At 58.6% G+C, this 18,622-nt stretch overlaps 1 protein-coding gene across 12 annotated transcripts in view; it reads left to right on the top strand.

Moving 5' to 3' along the window:
- The window catches only part of AGRN (agrin), a 69,395-nt gene that overhangs the window by 42,523 nt on the left and 8,250 nt on the right, over positions 1-18,622 (top strand). For 8 of the 12 annotated variants that reach the window (XM_064730760.1, XM_064730762.1, XM_064730761.1 and 5 more), the window contains 22 exons: positions 570-770; positions 3,074-3,219; positions 3,310-3,415; positions 3,800-3,913; positions 5,366-5,530; positions 6,405-6,548; positions 6,855-6,979; positions 7,173-7,278; positions 7,564-7,941; positions 8,518-8,652; positions 9,628-9,755; positions 10,276-10,390; positions 11,108-11,227; positions 11,861-12,205; positions 13,011-13,203; positions 13,986-14,201; positions 14,558-14,787; positions 15,293-15,427; positions 15,516-15,612; positions 15,943-16,107; positions 17,128-17,239; positions 18,129-18,140. In XM_064730760.1, coding sequence (XP_064586830.1) covers positions 570-770; positions 3,074-3,219; positions 3,310-3,415; positions 3,800-3,913; positions 5,366-5,530; positions 6,405-6,548; positions 6,855-6,979; positions 7,173-7,278; positions 7,564-7,941; positions 8,518-8,652; positions 9,628-9,755; positions 10,276-10,390; positions 11,108-11,227; positions 11,861-12,205; positions 13,011-13,203; positions 13,986-14,201; positions 14,558-14,787; positions 15,293-15,427; positions 15,516-15,612; positions 15,943-16,107; positions 17,128-17,239; positions 18,129-18,140 — 3,488 coding nt within the window. The remainder of the gene's footprint in view (positions 1-569; positions 771-3,073; positions 3,220-3,309; positions 3,416-3,799; positions 3,914-5,365; positions 5,531-6,404; positions 6,549-6,854; positions 6,980-7,172; positions 7,279-7,563; positions 7,942-8,517; positions 8,653-9,627; positions 9,756-10,275; positions 10,391-11,107; positions 11,228-11,860; positions 12,206-13,010; positions 13,204-13,985; positions 14,202-14,557; positions 14,788-15,292; positions 15,428-15,515; positions 15,613-15,942; positions 16,108-17,127; positions 17,240-18,128; positions 18,141-18,622) is intronic. The other 4 variants (XM_064730767.1, XM_064730763.1, XM_064730759.1 and 1 more) reach the window with 2 other exon arrangements.

Genomic DNA, 18,622 nt, shown 5'->3' with positions numbered 1-18,622 from the left:
TTTCCCCCCATCACTGGAAGTGCCCCCCGTGTTATTTGTCTGAGCCAAGCAGAGAAATTGGATTAATGTCCGTGGGGCCAGGGTAGGAATTAGGATAAAAATGTGTTAACAGCCAGCAGCAGAAGTGAGAGCAGAGCTGGGTTTGATCCCCTCCCTCCCCTCCATCCCCTGGGGTCAATTCCTCTTTGTTCCTGCTTTCCTCCCCACTCCCCAGCCCGGGGAGCTGTCTGGGCTAATTTCTTAATGAATTAAAAGCCCTGCTCAGCTCCTTCGTTATCACAAAAGCTGCAATGATGATTTCAGCCTCACACAAACCTGTCCAGCTGGGCTGAGATTCCCCAGCAATTCGGGGGAGGATGGCTGAGGGTGGCAGTGTAAATGATGAAATGGGATTTATTTCCCTCCAGAAAAGAGCTGCTGGGAATCCAAAATACTCGGGGTGGGCACCCAGTTTGCAGGGATTAAATTAGGAATAACAAATTAAATTAATAATGAATTAATAACAAGCTAATAACGGTAATGGTGCGGGAGCCGCTCGGGTGCCTGAGGGTGTCTCTCCTGTGCCCCAGAGTCGTGTGGCAGCTCCGTGTGCTCCTTCGGCAGCCGCTGCGTGGCCGGGCAGTGCCTGTGCCCGCGCTGCCAGCGCCAGCCCCCGGCGCCCGTCTGCGGCACCGACGGCGTCACCTACGGCAGCCCCTGCCAGCTGCAGGAGGCCTCGTGCCAGCTGCAGAGGAGCATCGAGGTGGCCAGGATGGGACCCTGCGAGGACGGTGCGCTGGTCCTGCTTCTGCAGGGCGTGGGGGAAAGGCAGGGAGGAGGGAGGGGAGCTTCCCTTGCTGCACACTGTGAGACCCCAGACCCCTCAGAGCATCCCCTCTGTGCCCTGTGAGACCCCAGACCCTCAGAGCCTCCCTGTGGACCCAGACCCCTCAGAGCATCCCCTCTGTGCCCTGTGAGACCCCAGACCCCTCAGAGCGTGCCCCTCTGTGCCCTGTGGGACCCCAGACCCCTCAGAGCATCCCCTCTGTGCCCTGTGGGACCCCAAACCCCTCAGAGCATCCCCTCTGTGCCCTGTGAGACCCCAAACCCCTCAGAGCATCCCCTCTGCGCACTGTGGGACCCCAGACCCTTAAGAGCATCCCCTCTGTGCCCTGTGAGACCCCAAACCCCTCAGAGCATCCCCTCTGTGCCCTGTGGGACCCCAGACCCCTCAGAGCATCCCCTCTGTGCCCTGTGAGACCCCAGACCCCTCAGAGCATCCCCTCCTGTGCCCTGTGAGACCCCAAACCCCTCAGAGCCTCCCCTCTGTGCCCTGTGAGACCCCAAACCCCTCAGAGCATCCCCTCTGTGCCCTGTGAGACCCCAAGACCCCTCAGAGCATCCCCTCTGTGCCCTGTGAGACCCAACCCCTCAGAGCATCCCCTCTGTGCCCTGTGAGACCCCAGACCCCTCAGAGCATCCCCTCTGTGCCCTGTGAGACCCCAAACCCCTCAGAGCATCCCCTCTGTGCCCTGTGAGACCCCAGACCCCTCAGAGCATCCCCTCTGTGCCCTGTGAGACCCCAGACCCCTCAGAGCATCCCCTCCTGTGCCAGCCATGCTTCCCTCACTGCCCAAAGGACCCCCAGCACCCCCAGTCCTGCACCAGCCCCCTTCTAATGCCAACCCCCATTCCACTCTCCCAGTTTTTTCCAATTCTAGCCAAACTACAAGGAGGAATCTTTTCCCTATTTCCCACCTAAACTTCCCAGTTTTCAGTCTGAAGCCATTCCCCCTTGCCCTGTCTCTACATCTCATGTAAATTTTCCCTCTTTTTCCCCCATATCCCACCTAAATTTCCTGATTTTCAGTCTGAAGCCATTCCCCCTTGTCCTGTCCCTACATCTCATGTAAATTTTCCCTCTTTTTTCCCTATTTCCCCCCCAAACGTCAGGGTTTTCAGTTGGAATCCATTCCCCCTTGTCCTGTCTCTGCATCCTCTGTAAATTCTCCCTCTCCAGGGCCATCCCTGGCCCCTGGCAGGGGTTTGATCCTGGATGATTTTTAAGCTCCCTTCCATCCCATCCCATCCCACGGCTCTGTTGCCTCAGCAGAGCTCCAGGGAAGGTTTTGGGGTCGCCTTGGTGAGCCTAAAAATAAAAGCGCGCCGAGTTTTCCCACTCAGGGGAAGCTGTGGGCTCTGCTGGCACAGGAGGGAGCCGAGGGTGCCTGGCACACGTGGGGAGGACGTCAGAGCAGGGCCCAGGGAGAGCACAGAGCCGGGTGTTTGATCACAGCCCTGCTCGGGGATTTCAGGTTGCTGTCCCTCCTCAGGCAGAGCTGAATAATTCTGTGTGTAATGCCAAAGCCCAGCCTTTGATCACGCCAGAAAAAGGGCCAGGTTCCCCTTCCCCCATCCCTGTTCCCCTTCCAGCAGCCTTTGAAATCTCAGCCACATCTCTGCTGCTGCTGCTGCTGATCCTGCAGAGCTCCAGGGGCTTCGCTCCTCTCCCACCCCACATCCCAGCCCTTGCCCAGCTCCACGTCACCCACAATCTCCCGGTGCACACTTTGGGGTGTTTATTTGGGATTTTGGGTCTTGCATAACTGAGATTTAGGGTCGTGTATAACTGGGATTTTGGGTCCTGCATAACTGGAATGTAGGTTTCTGAATAACTGGGATTTAGATTCCTGTATAACTGGGATTTTGGCTCCTGTTTATTTGGGATTTTGGCTCCTGTTTATTTGGGAGTTTGGGTCCTGTTTATTTGGGATTTTGGTACCTGTTTATTTGGGATTTTGGCCCCTGTTTATTTGGGATTTTGGTTCCTGTTTATTTGGGGTTTTGGGTCCTGCGCAGTTGGGATTTGTCCTATTTCCAGCACAACCTCCAATAATCCTACACCATCCCAAGCAGAACTGTCTCCAGTGTAACAAATTCACTTTAAATCTCAATAAACCAAGCTCAGGGGTTAAACCCCTTCCTTCCCTCCCTGTTCCCAGAGTGTGGCTCGGGGGGCTCGGGCTCGGGGGATGGCAGTGACTGTGAGCAGGAGCCAAGCTCAGGGATTAACCCATTGCATCCCTGTGCCCAGAGTGTGGCTCGGGGGGCTCGGGCTCGGGGGATGGCAGTGACTGTGAGCAGGAGCGCTGCCGCCACTTCGGGGGCTGGTGGGACGAGGACGCCGAGGACGAGCCCTGCGTCTGTGACTTCACCTGCGTGGCCGTGCCCCGCAGCCCGGTGAGCCCTGCCCTCCTCCTGTCCCCTCCCCGGGGGGCACAGCCCTGCCAGGGGCTGCCCTGAGCTGTGCCCTGGCCCTGCTGCTGGCAGGTGTGTGGCTCTGACGGCGTCACCTACGCTAACGAGTGCGAGCTGAAGAAGACGCGGTGCGAGAAGCGCCAGGAGCTCTTTGTCACCAGCCAGGGAGCCTGCCGGGGTGAGTGCCCTCCTGCCCCTGGGTGTGTCCCCTGGGTGTGTCCCTTTGTGTGTCCCTTGAGAGAAGCCATGCTTACCTGGCTGGGTGTGTCCCCAGCTATGTCCCCTAAAGGAAGCCATGCCCTCCCTGCTGGGTGTGTCCCTGGGTGTGTCCCCTGAGGGCAGCCACCCCTCTCTGCTGGCTCTGTCCCCAGCTCTGTCCCTGCTGTCCTTTCCCTGGGCATAAGCAGGAATTGCTCTCAGCGGCCACCCCACTGTCCCCATGCTCTGCTGTCCCCTGTCCCGGCCTCCCCTGCAGTTCCCAGCACCTCCAGGAGATTTATGGGAGCGCTGCCACATCCCGGGTGCCGAGGTGACCCTTGTGTCCCTGTCCCCTCCCCTGCAGCCCTGGCCACCACCCCGCCACCCCTGCTGGTCGTGCACTGCAGCCAGAGCGTCTACGGCTGCTGCCCCGACAACGTCACCCTGGCGCTGGGCGTGGGAGCTGCTGGATGTCCCAGTGAGTGCCACCCCCGGGGGGCTGCAGGGAGGGTCTGGGGGGCTGTCCCCGGGAGATGAGCCTGGACCCTCCCCAGATGTGGGATTGTGGGACATTCTGGTTGGAAAAGCCCTCCTGAGCTGCAGCACCGCTGTGGTCACCACAAAATCCTGTCCCCAAGTGCCACATGCCACCCCTGAGCCACATGCTCAGGGTTTTGAGCATTTCCAGGGTTGGTGATTCCATTGCTTCCCTGGGCAGCCCATTCCAAACCCTGACCACGCTTCCAGTGAACAAATCTTCCCAAATATCCAAGCTGAACCTCCCCTGGTGCAGCTTTTCCTCTGGTCATGTCCCTTGTCCCTGGGAGAAGGGACTGACCCCTCCTGCCCCACAACCTCTCACTGGTGATCCTCTAAAATCCCTGAGCCACCTCCCAGGCCTCAATCCCTTGGGAATGCTGGAGGGGACACTTTGGGTGTCCCCAGAGGTGCCTCCGGGGCCTTGGTTCCACTGGGCTCAGGCATTTCCACCTGCCAGAGTGACAGAATATTCCATGGAGGGGAACGTGTCACCTGGGACCTTCCAGAGGCCCAGTGACAGCTGGGTGACCCCCTGTGCAGGAAGCTGAGCTGGCCAGGGGCTCATTAATATTTATTCACTAATTATCCGAGCCAGCAGGAGCGTTTTGAAAGGCTCTCAACAGCTGAGGCTGTGGCTGCCTGGTGGGGGAAACATCAGCCCGGGGAGACACAGCTCCAGGGTGGGGTAATGCTGAGCAGGGAGAGCTGGAGAATGGGGGAAAACAGCTGAAAAATGGGGGGAAAAGCAGCTGGATAATGGGGTGAAAAGCAGCTGGATAATGGGGTGAAAAACAGCTGGATAATGGGGGGAAAACAGCTGAAAAATGGGGGGAAAAGCAGCTGGATAATGGGGGGAAAAGCAGCTGGATAATGGGGGGAAGCACAGCTGGATAATGGGGGGAGAAACAGCTGGATAATGGGATGAAAAGCAGCTGGATAATGGGGGGAAAAGCAGCTGGAGAATGGAGAAAAGCAACTGGAGAATGGGGGGAGAAACAGCTGGAGAATGGGGGAGAAACAGCTGGATAATGGGGGAAAAACAGCTGGATAATGGGGGGAGAAACAGCTGGATAATGGGATGAAAAGCAGCTGGATAATGGGGGGGAAATCAGCTGGATGATGTCCCTTTCTGTCCCCTTCCCGCTGGGACAAGGACAGCGCCTGGCTGTCTATCTTTGGCTGCCTCCCCTCCATCAAGCTGCTCGTTAATGAATTAATAATCACCCTCTAATAGCTTCCTTCCCCTTTGATGTTAATGAGAGACGAGCTCTTGATGGCATCGAGCTCCTGGTGGCAGCCTGGGGGCCGATGGCGAGAGCAGCCGGTGGCACAGGGTGGCACAGGGTGGCACAGGGCGGTGACCCGGGTGTCCCTGTGTCCCTGCCCTCAGGCACGTGCCAGTGCAACCCCTACGGCTCCTACGGCGGCTCCTGTGACCCGGGCACGGGGCAGTGCTCCTGCAAGCCCGGCGTGGGCGGCCTCAAGTGCGACCGCTGCGAGCCCGGCTTCTGGAACTTCCGCGGCATCGTCACCGACGGGCGGAGCGGCTGCACCCGTGAGTGACGGGACAGGGACGGTGAGGGGACACTGCCGGGGGACAGGGTGGCACCTGGGAGTGAGGGGACACTGCTGGGGGACAGGGTGGCACCCGTGAGTGACGGGACAGGGACAGTGAGGGGACACTGCTGGGGACAGGGTGGCATCCGGGAGTGACAGGACAGGGACAGGGACGGTGAGGGGACACTGCTGGGGGACAGGGTGGCACCCATGAGTGACGGGACAGGGACAGGGAGGGGGCACTGCTGGGGGACAGGGTGGCACCTGTGAGTGACGGGACAGGGACGGTGAGGGGACACTGCTGGGGACAGGGAGGGGACACTGCTGGGGGACAGGGTGGCACCCGTGAGTGACGGGACAGGGACGGTGAGGGGACACTGCTGGGGGACAGGGTGGCACCCGTGAGTGAGGGGACACTGCTGGGGGACAGGGTGGCACCCGTGAGTGACAGGACAGGGACAGTGAGGGGACACTGCTGGGGGACAGGGTGGCACCCGTGAGTGAGGGGACACTGCTGGGGGACAGGGTGGCACCCGTGAGTGGCCGGGACAGCGACAGTGCCCAAGGCGGACAGGGTGGCACCTGGGAGTGACAGTGAGGAGACACCCCTGAGTGACAGGGATGAGGCACCCCATGACTGGGACAGGGGTGTTACCCCCTGAGTGACAGTGAGGAGACACTGCCCAGGGGTGGGACAATGCCCTGACAGGGGTGGGACACTTCCCTGAGTGATAGGGATGTCACATCACTGTCCCACTTCCCCTATGGCTGCCAGGCCCCCCTTTCCCACCCTATAACTGCATTTTCCTCTTTCTCGCCCCATACCTGTGTTTTTCCCACCCCACACCCGTTCTCCCCCGTCCCCGCTGCAGCGTGCCACTGTGACCCCGTGGGCTCGGTGCGGGATGACTGCGAGCAGATGTCGGGGCTGTGCTCCTGCAGGACGGGCATCACGGGCATGAAGTGCACGCAGTGCCCCGACGGCAGCAGCCTGGGCACCGCCGGCTGCCACAAGGGTGAGGGGCTTCAGGGTTTGGGGTTTGGGTGCTGCTTATTTGGGGGTTTGGGTATTGCTTATTTGGGGGTTTGGGTCCTGCAGCACTGAGGGTTTCTGTCCTGTTTATTTAGGGGTTGGGGTCCTGTTTATTTGGAATTTGGGATCCTGTTTATTTGGGATTTTGGGTCCTGCATAACTGGGATTTACACTCCTGTCAATTTGGGATTTTGGCTCCTGGTTATTTGGGATTTTGGCTCCTGTCTGTCTGGGATTTTGGCTCCTGCCTAACTGGGATGTTTCCCGGCTCCCCTCTCGCCCTGCCCAGACCCCTCAGCCCCCAGGTCGTGCGAGGAGCTGAGCTGTGACTTCGGGGCCTCGTGCGTGGAGCTCAACGGCTTCGCCCACTGCGAGTGCCCGTCCCCACTGTGCCCCGAGGCCAACACCACCAAGGTTTGGGGACGCCCCTCTGGGGGGCTTTGGGGGGACACAGAGTCCTGCAGGAGCTGTTCCCTGCTGGGCAAGGGGGACACACGGGTCACAGATGTCCCCTGGCACCCCTGAGCCACCCTGGGTCCCTCTGTGCCCCAGAGGAGCCCCCAAAAACACTGCCAGCATTCAGCTCTGGTGTCCCCTGTGTCCCCAGGTGTGTGGCTCTGATGGTGTCACCTACGGGGACCAGTGCCAGCTGCGGACCATCGCCTGCAGGCAGGGCCAGCACATCACGGTCAAGCACGTGGGGCAGTGCCACGGTGAGTGTCCCCAGGGCAGTGCCACGGTGGGTGAGTGTCCCCAGGGCAGTGCCACGGTGAGTGTCCCCTGGGCAGTGCTGCACTCAGTGTCCCCTGGGCAGTGCCATGCCCAGTGCCCCCAGGACAGTACCACACTCAGTGTCCCCATGGCAGTGCCAGCCCCGAGTCCTCAGGCTGGCCCTGCCACCCCACGGGACATCCCCTGGCACAGCAGTTGCCCTTCCCAAGCTTTGTCCCCCCCCTCCCCAGTGCCACCCCCTCACCCCCGTGTCTGTGTCCCTGCAGAGTCCATCACCCACACGATCTCCCCGGTGTCCCCCACGCCGCTGCCCACGGTGCCCCCGGAGCTGCCCGCGCCCCCTCGAGCCACCCCACAGCCCCCCCTGCCCACCGGGGCGGCCACCAGCCCATCACCGCCGCCAGCCAGGCCCACGGAGCGAGGCCACCCCACCACCAGGCGTGTGACAACGGCCAGGCCGGCCACCACCACGGCCTGGGTCACCCACGGCGTGCACAAGGCCACCGTCCGCCCGCTGGCCACCGTGCCCGTGGTGGCGGCCACCAGCCAGCCCGGCTACGGCGAGTCCGGCAGCGCCGAGGGCAGCGGGGACCAGGACATGGGCACCAGCGGGGACCAGGAGGCCAGCGGGGCAGGATCTGCTGGTGAGTGCCACCCCGGGCTCTGGGGGGGCTCTGGGTGTCCCCTGGGCACTGGGTGTCCCCAGGGCAGTGCCACGCTCAGTGTCCCCTGGGCAGTGCCATGCTCAGTGTCCCCTGGGCAGTGCCACGCTCAGTGTCCCCTGGGCAGTGCCACGCTCAGTGTCCCCTGGGCACTGCGTGTCCCCTGGGCAGTGCCACGCTCCATGTCCCCTGGGCAGTGCCATGCTCAGTGTCCCCAGGGCAGTGCCATGCTCAGTGTCCCCAGGGCAATGCCACACTCCGTGTCCCCTGGGCAATGCCACGCTCAGTGTCCCCTGGGCAGTGCCACGCTCAGTGTCCCCAGGGCAATGCCACGCTCAGTGTCCCCAGGGCAGTGCCACGCTCAGTGTCCCCTGGGCAGTGCCACGCTCAGTGTCCCCTGGGCAGTGCCACGCTCCGTGTCCCCTGGGCAGTGCCATTGAGTGTCCCCAGGCCACTGGGGGCTGTCCCCTGGTGTCTTCAGCCCCTGGTGTGTCACCATGAGCAGGGCAGGTGCCACGCAGAGGTGTCACTGCTGGGTGTCTCCCGTGTGTCCCCCAGGTGAGGAGGAGCCTGACGAGGGCCAGGTGACAGCCACGCCTGCCATCGAGAGGGCCACGTGCTACAACAGCGCCCTGGGCTGCTGCTCCGACGGCAAAACCGCAGCCGCCGATGCCGAGGGCACCAACTGCCCCGGTGAGACTGGGAATGGGGTCTGGGGTCCCTGTGGGCTCCTTTGGGGTCCCTGTGGGGTCGGGAGTTTGGGATCTCTCAGGGTGGGAGGACACAGAGCTGCCCAGCTGGATTTGGGGCTGAAGGAAAGGTTTGGGATCCCTTTGGGGTCAGGAATTGGGATCTCTCAAGGGGATGACACACAGAGCTCTCCAGGTGAATTCGGGGCTGGAGGAAGGTTTGGGATCACTCTGGGGTCAGGAATCAGGGGCCGCATCACAGATTTTTCCTCACTCAAGTTCTTCCTTGTTCCTTGGGGTTTCCAATGAAACATCCCCTTTTCCTCTGGAAAAAACCCCAACACTTTCCCTTTTAACCCATAAAGGATAAAAACCCTAACCCACAAAGGATTAAAAGTCCTGTGTGAAGGGAAAGGGAGAGGGAAAAGGGAAATGAAAAGGGAAAAGGAAGAGGGAAAGTGAAAATGGAAAGGGAGAGAGAAAGGAAAAGGGAAAGGGAAAATGGAAAGGAAAAGGAGCCTCCTGTGTGGTTCCCACAGCGGGATCTCTCCATGCTCTGCATCCCCAGGGCAGGATGCAGCCCTGGCACTCTGCTGCAGCTCCAGGCTGGTTTGGCAGGGCTGTGGCTGCCCTGTGCCAGGTGTCCCCCTGGCCCCCAGCCCCGGGTGGCCCCGCTGTGCCCGTGGGTGCCCCCGGGCCCTGGCGTGTCCTCTGTCCTCTAACGTGTCTCTCTTGTCACCCAGCGGTGCAGGGGGGCTGCTCTCCGCGCCGGAGCTCGCAGGAACCCGTCTGGTAAAAGCTGCCATCTCCAGCCTGGTCCTTGCCATCTGCTCCAGCACTAATCCTCCATGGCTGTGCCCGCCCCATCCCGACTAACCCGGCACTGGCACTACCCCACACTGCCATCCCCCCCGCCAGGGACGCTCCCTCTGCGCCCCTGCCCAGCTCAAGGCTTTGTCTTGTGTTCCCTCCTCCCCAGCCACCAAGGTGTTCCAGGGAGTGCTGATCCTGGAGGAGGTGGAGGGCCAGGAGCTGTTCTACACCCCGGAGATGGCCGACCCCAAATCCGAGCTCTTCGGGGAGACGGCGCGCAGCATCGAGAGCGCGGTGAGCGCCGTGCCCCTCGTGGGGGCACAGCTGGCACCGAGGGGAGGGACACCCTGCGGTGCCAGCTGTGAGAGGAGAGGCTCACAGAGCAGAGTTACAGAGAAAAGCAGGGCTTTGTTAAAAGGGTCTCCTCAATGGATACCCTTGGGCCCACACCCAAGGTGAACCCAAAATGGTCACAAAATCGACGATGGTTCCCTGTTCCAATTGATTTATGGATCCTGTTCTTCCCTTGGCTCTAAAGAACAGCTGGAATTGTCACAGAACATCCCTGTTCCATTTTATGGATCCTGTTCTTCCCTTGGCTCTAAAGAACAGCTGGAATTGTCACAGAACATCCCTGTTCCATTTTATGGATCCTGTTGTTCCCTTGGCCCTAAAGAGCAGCAGGAATTGTCCCCTGTCCCCCCGCCCCGTCACCGGGCTGCCTTGCAAAGGCTGGGAAGCAAATCCAAGCCTGGATCTTTCCCTGGCAGGATCCCCGTGCCAGGATCTCCCCGTTAACCCTTTCCTTCCCCAGCTGGACGAGCTGTTCCGGGGTTCTGATGTCAGGAAGGATTTCAGGAGCATCCGAGTGCGGGACCTGGGCCAGAGCAGCGCCGTCAGGGTCATCGTGGAGGCCCACTTTGACCCAGGTGGGGCCATTCCCTGGCCATTCCCAGAGGGAATTCTGGCTGGGAAATCTGCCTGGGGAGGGGAAGGAAAGAACCATCCTAAAATTCACTGGGGTTGGGTCTTCTATCCTGCAAAATTTCTGTGTGAGCAGACATGGGAGGAGCTGCATGCTAAGGAAGCTGGAAGGCTTTTCCTTGGGAAGGAAGGATTATTTTCCTTGGGAATTGAGGGATTATTTTCCTTGGAAAAGGAAGATTATTTTCCTTGGAAAGGAGGATTATTTTCGTTAAGAAAGGAGGATTATTTCCTTGGGAAAGGAAGATTATTTTCCTTGGAAAGGAGGATTATTTTCGTTAAGAAAGGAGGATTATTTCCTTGGGAAAGGAGGGATTATTTTCCTTGGAAAGGAAGATTATTTTCCTTGGGAAAGGAGAGTTATTTTCCGTGGTAAAGGTGGTTTATTTTTCTTGAGAATAGAGGTTTATTTTCTTTGGAAAGGAGGGTTATTTTCTTTGGGATGGAGTATTATTTTCCTTGGGAAAGGAGAGTTAGTTTCATTGGGAAAGAATTATTTTCCTTGGGAAGGAAAATTATTTTCCTTGGAGAAGAGGATTATTTCCTTGGGAAAGGAAGGTTATTTCCTTGGGAAAGGAGGGATTTGGGGAGGTCAAGGGCAGGAAATTCCCACTGGAATGCTCACTGTTGCCTCCCTCCTTTGCCCTCCTGGCTGGGCTCAGCCACGTCCTACACGGCCGCCGATGTGCAGGGGGCCCTGCTGAAGCAGCTCCGGGCTGCCAAGAGGAAAACCATCCTGGTGAAGAGGCCCCAGCAGGAGCACATCAAATTCATGGATTTTGGTGAGTGCCCCTCGCTTGCTTTGCGGTTTCACAATGCCTGGGGGGCTCTGCTGGTCTTGCCAACCCCTTAAAAGCTTCCCTGGGTGGGTCCCGGAATGTTTGGGGTTGGGAGGGACCTTAGAGGGGGCTGGGCATGGGCAGGGATCTTCCACAGGGTGCTTGGGCACTTCCAAACCCACACCTGACCCTAAAACTGACCCACACCTGACACGAACTGTAATGCTAACTTTAACACAAATCCATCCCTGACCCTAACCCACACCTGACCTTAAACCTAACCCACACTTGTCCCTAAAACTAACCCAAACCTGACCCTAAAACTAACCCTAAACCTAACCCACACCTGACCTTAAACCTAACCCACACTTGTCCCTAAAACTAACCCAAACCTGACCTTAAACCTAACCCAAACCTGACCCTAAAACTAACCCAAACCTGACCTTAAACCTAACCCACACCTGACCCTAAAACTAACCCTAAACCTAACCCATAACTAAACCTAAACCTAACCCACACCTAACCCCAACCCAAACCCACATCTGACCCTAAAACCAACCCTCAGCTGCCCCAAACCCCCAGCTGACCCCAAACCCACACCTGCCCCCAGCCAACCCCATCCCTGCTGTGTTCCAGACTGGATCCCCCGGCTCTTCACCACCACGGTCACCACCACCACGGCCACCACCATGGCCCCTGGCACCACACGCAGGGTGCCCGCGGCCACCGCGGCCCTGGGGCAGCACGGGGAGCCCGCGGGCAGCCCCGGCCCCGTGGGCACCACCCGCAGCCCCGTGGGCACCACCCGCAGCCCTGGCAGCGGCAGCAGGAGGGGGAAGCCCACCCAGCTGCCCCCTGGCACCCCCCTGGCACGGCCCTGCGAGTCCCAGCCCTGCCTGCACGGTGGCACCTGCCAGGACGACGGGCACCGCTTCACCTGCAGCTGCCCCCCGGGCACAGGAGGGGATCTCTGTGAGAAAGGTAGGTGGTGGTGTGAGAAATCACATATTTGGGGCCTTAAAAGTCACTTCTCACCCCGTGATGTGGGTAGGTTGCCACCCGTCCTGTGCCAGGTTGTGCCAGGCTGGATTTGGGCATTTCCAGGGATGGGAAAACAGCTGAAAATCCACTCACGTGGAGCTCTGCAAGCTGTGGGTGTCCAGCCCTGCTGGTTTAATGGGATTTGACCTCCTAAATCCCATGGAAAATGACAGTGGGTGTCCAGCCCTGTTGGTTTTATGGGATTTGGAGTCCCAGATCTCCTCAAGGGAGGCACAAACAAGTTGCCCTTTTTATGAATCCAAGCTCAATAAAAGTTCCCTTTTTCCCCCTTTTTCCCCCTTTTTCCCCCTTTTTCCCCCTTTTTTTCCCCTTTTTCCCCCTTTTTTTTTTTTCTTTCCCCCTTTTTTCCCCCTTTTTCCCCCTTTTTCCCCCGCTTTCCCCCGCTTTCCCCCTTTTTCCCCCGCTTTCCCCTCCCTTTTTTCCCCCACTTTCTTTCTTCTTCCTTTCTTTCTTCTCCCATTTCTTCCCCTGTTCTTCACCCTTTTTCCACCCTTTTCCCCCTCCTTTCCCCCCATTTTTCTCCCCATTTCCCCCCCTTCCCCCTTTCCCCTCCTGTTCTCCCCTCATTTTCTCGTTCTTTCCCCCCATTCTTTGCCCTCTTTTTCCCCCCATTTCCCCCCATTCTTCCCGCCCTTTTCCCCCTCTCTTCCGCCTCCTGTTTTCCCCATTTTCCCCCCATTTCCTCCCTTTTTCCCCCCGTTCTTGCCCCATTTTTCCCGCGCAGCCCCGAGCGGGTCCATGCCCAGTTTCGGGGGCAGCTCGGTGCTGGCGTTCCGCACCATGCGCGCGTACCACACCGTCAGGATCTCCATGGAGTTCCGCGCGCTCGAGCCCCGCGGGCTGCTGCTCTACAACGCCCAGCGCCACGGCAAGGACTTCATCTCCCTGGCGCTGCTCGGCGGCTTCGTGGAGCTCAGGTCAGCCTGGCATGGGGATTGTGTCCTCAAAGGGGGAATCTGTATCCCAGCGGGGGAATTTCTATCCTAAAAGGCCTCTAAGTGGGCAAAAATCAGGATTTTTTGGGGTGTGTGTGGCTGGAATACTGAGGGAGCTCATTCCATCTTTTCAGTGAAGTGAACTAACTTTGAGTGAGTTCAGAAAGCTCTGCAGTGTGGGAGGTTGGGGTTTTTGGCAGGTTGGTTTTTTGGCAGGTTTGGGGTTTTTTTGGCAGGTTGGGTTTTTTTGAGACATCTTTTTTCAGTAGGTTTTTTTTTAACTGGGATGAGAAATGTGGAGAGGGGGATAAAAAAGGGAAGGGAGGAAAGAGCCAGAGTGGCTTTTTTTGTATTCCAGAATCTGGGAAGGGAAGGGAAGGGAAGGGAAGGGAAGGGAAGGGAAGGGAAGGGAAGGGAAGGGAAGGGAAGGGAAGGGAAGGGAAGGAAGGGAAGGGAAGGGAAGGGAAGGGAAGGAAGGGAAGGGAAGGGAAGGGAAGGGAAGGGAAGGGAAGGGAAGGAAGGGAAGGGAAGGAAGGGAAGGAAGGAAGGGAAGGAAGGGAAGGGAAGGGAAGGGAAGGGAAGGGAAGGGAAGGGAAGGGAAGGGAAGGGAAGGGAAGGGAAGGGAAGGGAAGGGAAGGGAAGGGAAGGGAAGGGAAGGGAAGGGAAGGGAAGGGAAGGGAAGGGTCCCCAAAAGCTCCCAGTGCCAGTCACACCTGGCACAGCCCAGCTGGCACCTTGAAGAACCCCAAGCCGTGTTTTGTCAGGTTTGACACGGGCTCTGGCACGGGCACAGTCACCAGCCGGGTGCCGGTGGAGCCGGGGCGCTGGCACCGGCTGCTGGTGACGCGGAACCGGCGCACGGGCACGCTGGCCGTGGACGGGGAGCCCCCGGTGAGCGGGCACAGCCCCCCGGGCACCGACGGGCTCAACCTGGACACCGAGCTCTTCATCGGGGGAGTGCCCCACGAGCACATGGCGCTGTGAGTGTGGCATGGGGACAGGGAGGGTGGCACTGGGCCTGCAAGGGTGGCACTGCTACTATGGGGGTGACACTGGGCCTAGGAGTGTGGCACTGCCCCATGAGGGGGCACTGACCCCGTGAGGGTGGCACTCTTGTGTGGCACTGATGATGGGAGGGTGGCACTGGGTATGTGAGTGTGGCACTGCCTGTGGGAGGGTGGCAGAGCACACGGGGGCCATTCTAGAACCCCCTGCCACCCCTGGGGACAAACCCTGGGTACAAACCCTGTGCCCCTGTCCCCTCAGGGTGGCCAAGCGCACAGGGGCCCTGTCACCCCCTGTGCCACCCTTGGTGACAATCCCTGTGTCCCCTCAGGGTGGCGGAGCGCACGGGTGTCACCAGCGGCCTGCGGGGCTGCGTGCGGGCCCTGGCCATCAACAACCGCGGGCACGAGCTGCACCCGGGCTCTGCCGACGTGCTGTACGCCACGGCCGTGGGCCAGTGTGGCACTGACCCCTGCCAGCCCAGCCCCTGCCACCACGGCGGCACCTGCCATGCCAGGGAGGCCGACATGTTCCACTGCCAGTGCCCCGAGGCCTACACGGGTACGGCGTGGGCACCGAGGGGGTTTGGGGTGTGGGGATTGCGGGGTCTGAGGGGCTTTTGGGGTGTGGGGATGGACATTGTGGGGTCTATGGGGGATTTTGGGTTGTGGGGATGGGCACTGTGGGGTCTGAGGGGCTCTTGGGGTGTGGGGTGGGCATTGTGGGGGTTGTGGGGTGTGCACCACAGGGGTCTAAAGGGGGGTTTGTGTGTGGAGTGGGCATGGAGGGGTGCTGAGGGGGTTTTGGGGATACAGGGATGGGCATTGTGGGGTTTTCACCCCTCTGCAGGGTCTGAGGGAGTTTTTGGGGTACAGGGATGGGTATTGTGTTTTTCACCATTTCTAGGGGGTTCTGAGGGAGGTTTTGGGGCTGTTGTGCCAGTGCCTTGATGTCTGCATGCCCATGAGGGACATTGAGGACATGAGGGACATTGGGGACATTGGATACTGGGGATATGAGGGACACTGGGGCAGTGGGGATTGGTGACAGTGTCCCTGTCCCGCAGGCCCCACGTGTGCCTTCGAGAGGAACCCGTGCGAGCCCTCTCCGTGCCACGCCTCTGCCACCTGCCTGGTGCTGCCCGCCGGGGGGGCCCTGTGCGCCTGCCCCATGGGCCGTGAGGGGGACCTGTGCGAGCGAGGTGGGCCGGCAGGGCTGTCCCCAGCCCGGTGTGACCCCTGGGACACCTGCCGTGCCCCCGTCCCTCACGCTGCCCGCTTTGTGCCCAGTGACAGAGCAGGACCAGTCCGTGCCCTTCCTGCCCGAGTTCAACGGCTTCTCCTACCTGGAGCTCAACGGGCTGCAGAGCTTCGTGCCCGACCTGCAGTGAGTGCAGGGACAGGGAGGGACAAACCCCCCCCATGGCACCCTGGGCAGGGCTGGCATGGCTGCCACACCCACGGCCTTGGGGTTAACCTGGGAGCGGCTGGATGGGAAGGAATCCATAATCCACAACCTATAATCCATAACCCATAATCCTTAATCAATAACCTATAGTCCATAACCCACAGTCCATAATCTATAACCCATAATCAATAATCCATAATCAATTATCCATAAACCATAATCAATAATCCATAACCCACAATCCAAAACCCACAGTCCACAATCCCTAACCCACAATCAATAATCAATAACCCAGCCCTGCTCTCCCAGGGACAAGATGTCCATGGAGGTGGTGTTCCTGGCCAAGAAGCCCAGCGGGATGATCTTCTACAACGGCCAGAAGACCGATGGCAAGGGGGACTTTGTGTCCCTGGCACTGCACGAGGGACACCTGGAGTACAGATACGACCTGGGCAAAGGGCCAGCCCTGCTCAGGTGAGGGCACTGGGGGCACTGCCCAGGTGAGCCCTGGCTGATGCCTTGAGAGGCTGCCTTAGAACAGAGCTAAAGAATAAAGCAGGGATTTATGAAAAGTCTCTCCTCAATGGATCCACCTTGGGCAGCACAGGAGCTCAGCCAGGGCTGCACCCAAGATCAAACAAAATGGTCCCAAAATGCATAACCAAACACGAGGTCTGTCACTTTTACAAGTTCTGCTCCATTTGCATCTTGGAGTGAATTGTCCCATTCCAGCTTTAGCCCATGCAGTCCCATCCCTGTTTTTCTCTCTCCAGCCCACGGTGTTTGTGCTCCTGGGCTGAGATTTGGATCATCTGTCCTTGGTGCCCAGCTGGAGCAGGAATTGTTTTGTCTCCCTGCTCTGTGCACAGAGCTCACCATCCCATAATATGAATCCGGACCCACCCACTAAAGCAGCACAGAATGTGAAAAATAGAAAAGCCAAAACCTGAGGCATCAGTGCAGAATGTGTAAAATAGAAAAGCCAAAACTTAAAGCATCCTCTGCTCAGGGCACCTTTCCAGGCTGGTTTTGTAGGTTCTGATGGCAGAGTTTATAACTTTGGCAGCAAATAATGACATTATTCAAACTTTCAGCAGCAAAAGCCTCACTTTGCTGTTACAGCCTGTTTGTATCCAGTTTTCCAAGTTATTGTGTTTAATTTGTAATGTCAGTTATTGTGTTTTTTCTAATTTCAACTTGCTTGCTGCTCCGTTCATTGCTTAGGAGGTGCTTGTTTGTGTATGTGCTTTATATTATTTTTATATTTTTAATACTATTTCTCTGTCTTTTAATATTTTCTTCACAGATTCTCACAGACTTTTTAATTTGCCACAGTTGCAAACCTGCTTTTCTTACCAGAACAGATCGTTCTGCAAACTGATTTTCATTCTTGCTGTTCTTTCTCGTGGGAACTTCACATGTTCACACATTCAGCTGAGCAAGGCCTGATTTTAGAAGGTTTTTTAAGCTTTATTTTCCCTTTTTCCCCCCCAGGAGCAGGGAGCCCGTGCCCCTGGACACGTGGGTCAGTGTCCTGCTGGAGAGGAGCGGCCGCAAGGGCGTCCTGAGGGTCAACAACGGCCAGAGGGTCACAGGGGAGTCCCCGGTGAGTGGGGGGACCCCAGCCCTGCCCTGCTCACCTGGGGAGGAGTTTCTGGGGCTCCCGGGCTTTAAATCGTGGATTTGAGTGGACTTCCTCAGGCTCCTGGGCTTTAAATCATGGATTGGAAGGTGGAAAACTGGAATGAAGGTGGAAAAGTGGAATTTCTCAGGTTCCTGGGCTTTAGATCATGGATTCGAGGGTGGAGAAGCGCCTGTCCCTCCCTGTCTCCCCCATCCCTGCCCAGGATCTCAGCCAGGTTTCAGGGGTGCCTTGGATGAGCCCCCCACCCTCTCCTGGAGCCCCATCCCTTGTTCCAGGTCCTCCCCTGTTGGCACAGCCACATGAGGCACCCCTGGGTCAGTAATTAATGATTAATTAAGAGCCCCCCCAGCAGTGAGAGGAGCTCAGGGGGCAGGAAAGCCCCAGGCCCTGCTGCTGCTGCTGCTGCTGCATCCCTTGGTGCTTGCTCTGCTCTCCTCCCAGCTGGGAATTCTGCAGTTCAGCCTCTCCCTGTCCCTCCCTGTGCTGTCCCTGCATTCCTGGGGTCCCTGTGCTGTCCCTGCATTCCTGGGGTCCCTTCCCTCCCTCTCCAGCAGGAAAATCCCTGCTGGCTGCAGAGCTGATCCCCAGCCCCACAGAGCCCACGCTGGCATTTCCCTGCCCTCCCTCTCCTCTTTGCCAGCTCCTCCTGAGCAGAGCAGGGCCCTGGGTGGCAGTGACCCTCCTGCCACCCCCAGAGCCACCCAGCGCTGGTGGCAGCGGGGCTGTGGCAGCCCTGCCCGTTGCAATGGCACCCCACTGATGGCCCTTTTCTCTCTTTTTTGTTTTTGTTTCTTCTCTCTCCCTTTGATTTTCCTTTGTATTCTCCCCTCCCCTGCTGTCTGGATCCCAGAAATCCCGTAAGGTACAGATAAGTATGACCCCCCACGCCTCCATCTCATCTGCCATTGGCACCTCCCTCCTTCCTTCCTTCCTATTTTTGTGTTTTTCATCTTCCCCATCTGGTTTAGGATCTCTGTAGTTTAGTCCTTCATTCCCAGCCAGTTGTCACCTTTTGTTTTTGGGACCATTTCAATTAATCTGGTCATTTATTTTGTGTTAATCCCACACAGCATTAGTTAGTGCTCCATGTCACCCCGTCCTTGCTGTGGCCCTGCCTCCATCTCAGAGAATTTCCAGCAATCCTGGGGCTGGTGACAGCAAGGAGGGGATTTTCTCCTCCAGAACCACCACGTGGGGTGCAGGAGAACCTCCTCAAGCCATGGGGTGCAGGAGGAAACCTGAGGCTGCTCCCCAAACCTTGGGGCAGCCAGGCTGGATCCCTCTGGAAGGGGCTGGGATTGAGCAGCAGCCCTGCAGGGCTCTGAGTGATGTCTGGGGGACCCC

Source organism: Zonotrichia leucophrys, chromosome 21 (assembly GCF_028769735.1).
Source record: "Zonotrichia leucophrys gambelii isolate GWCS_2022_RI chromosome 21, RI_Zleu_2.0, whole genome shotgun sequence".
Taxonomy (NCBI): domain Eukaryota; kingdom Metazoa; phylum Chordata; class Aves; order Passeriformes; family Passerellidae; genus Zonotrichia; species Zonotrichia leucophrys.
Note: the sequence above shows the minus strand (reverse complement) of the source record. Positions and strands in the feature narration are given on the sequence as shown.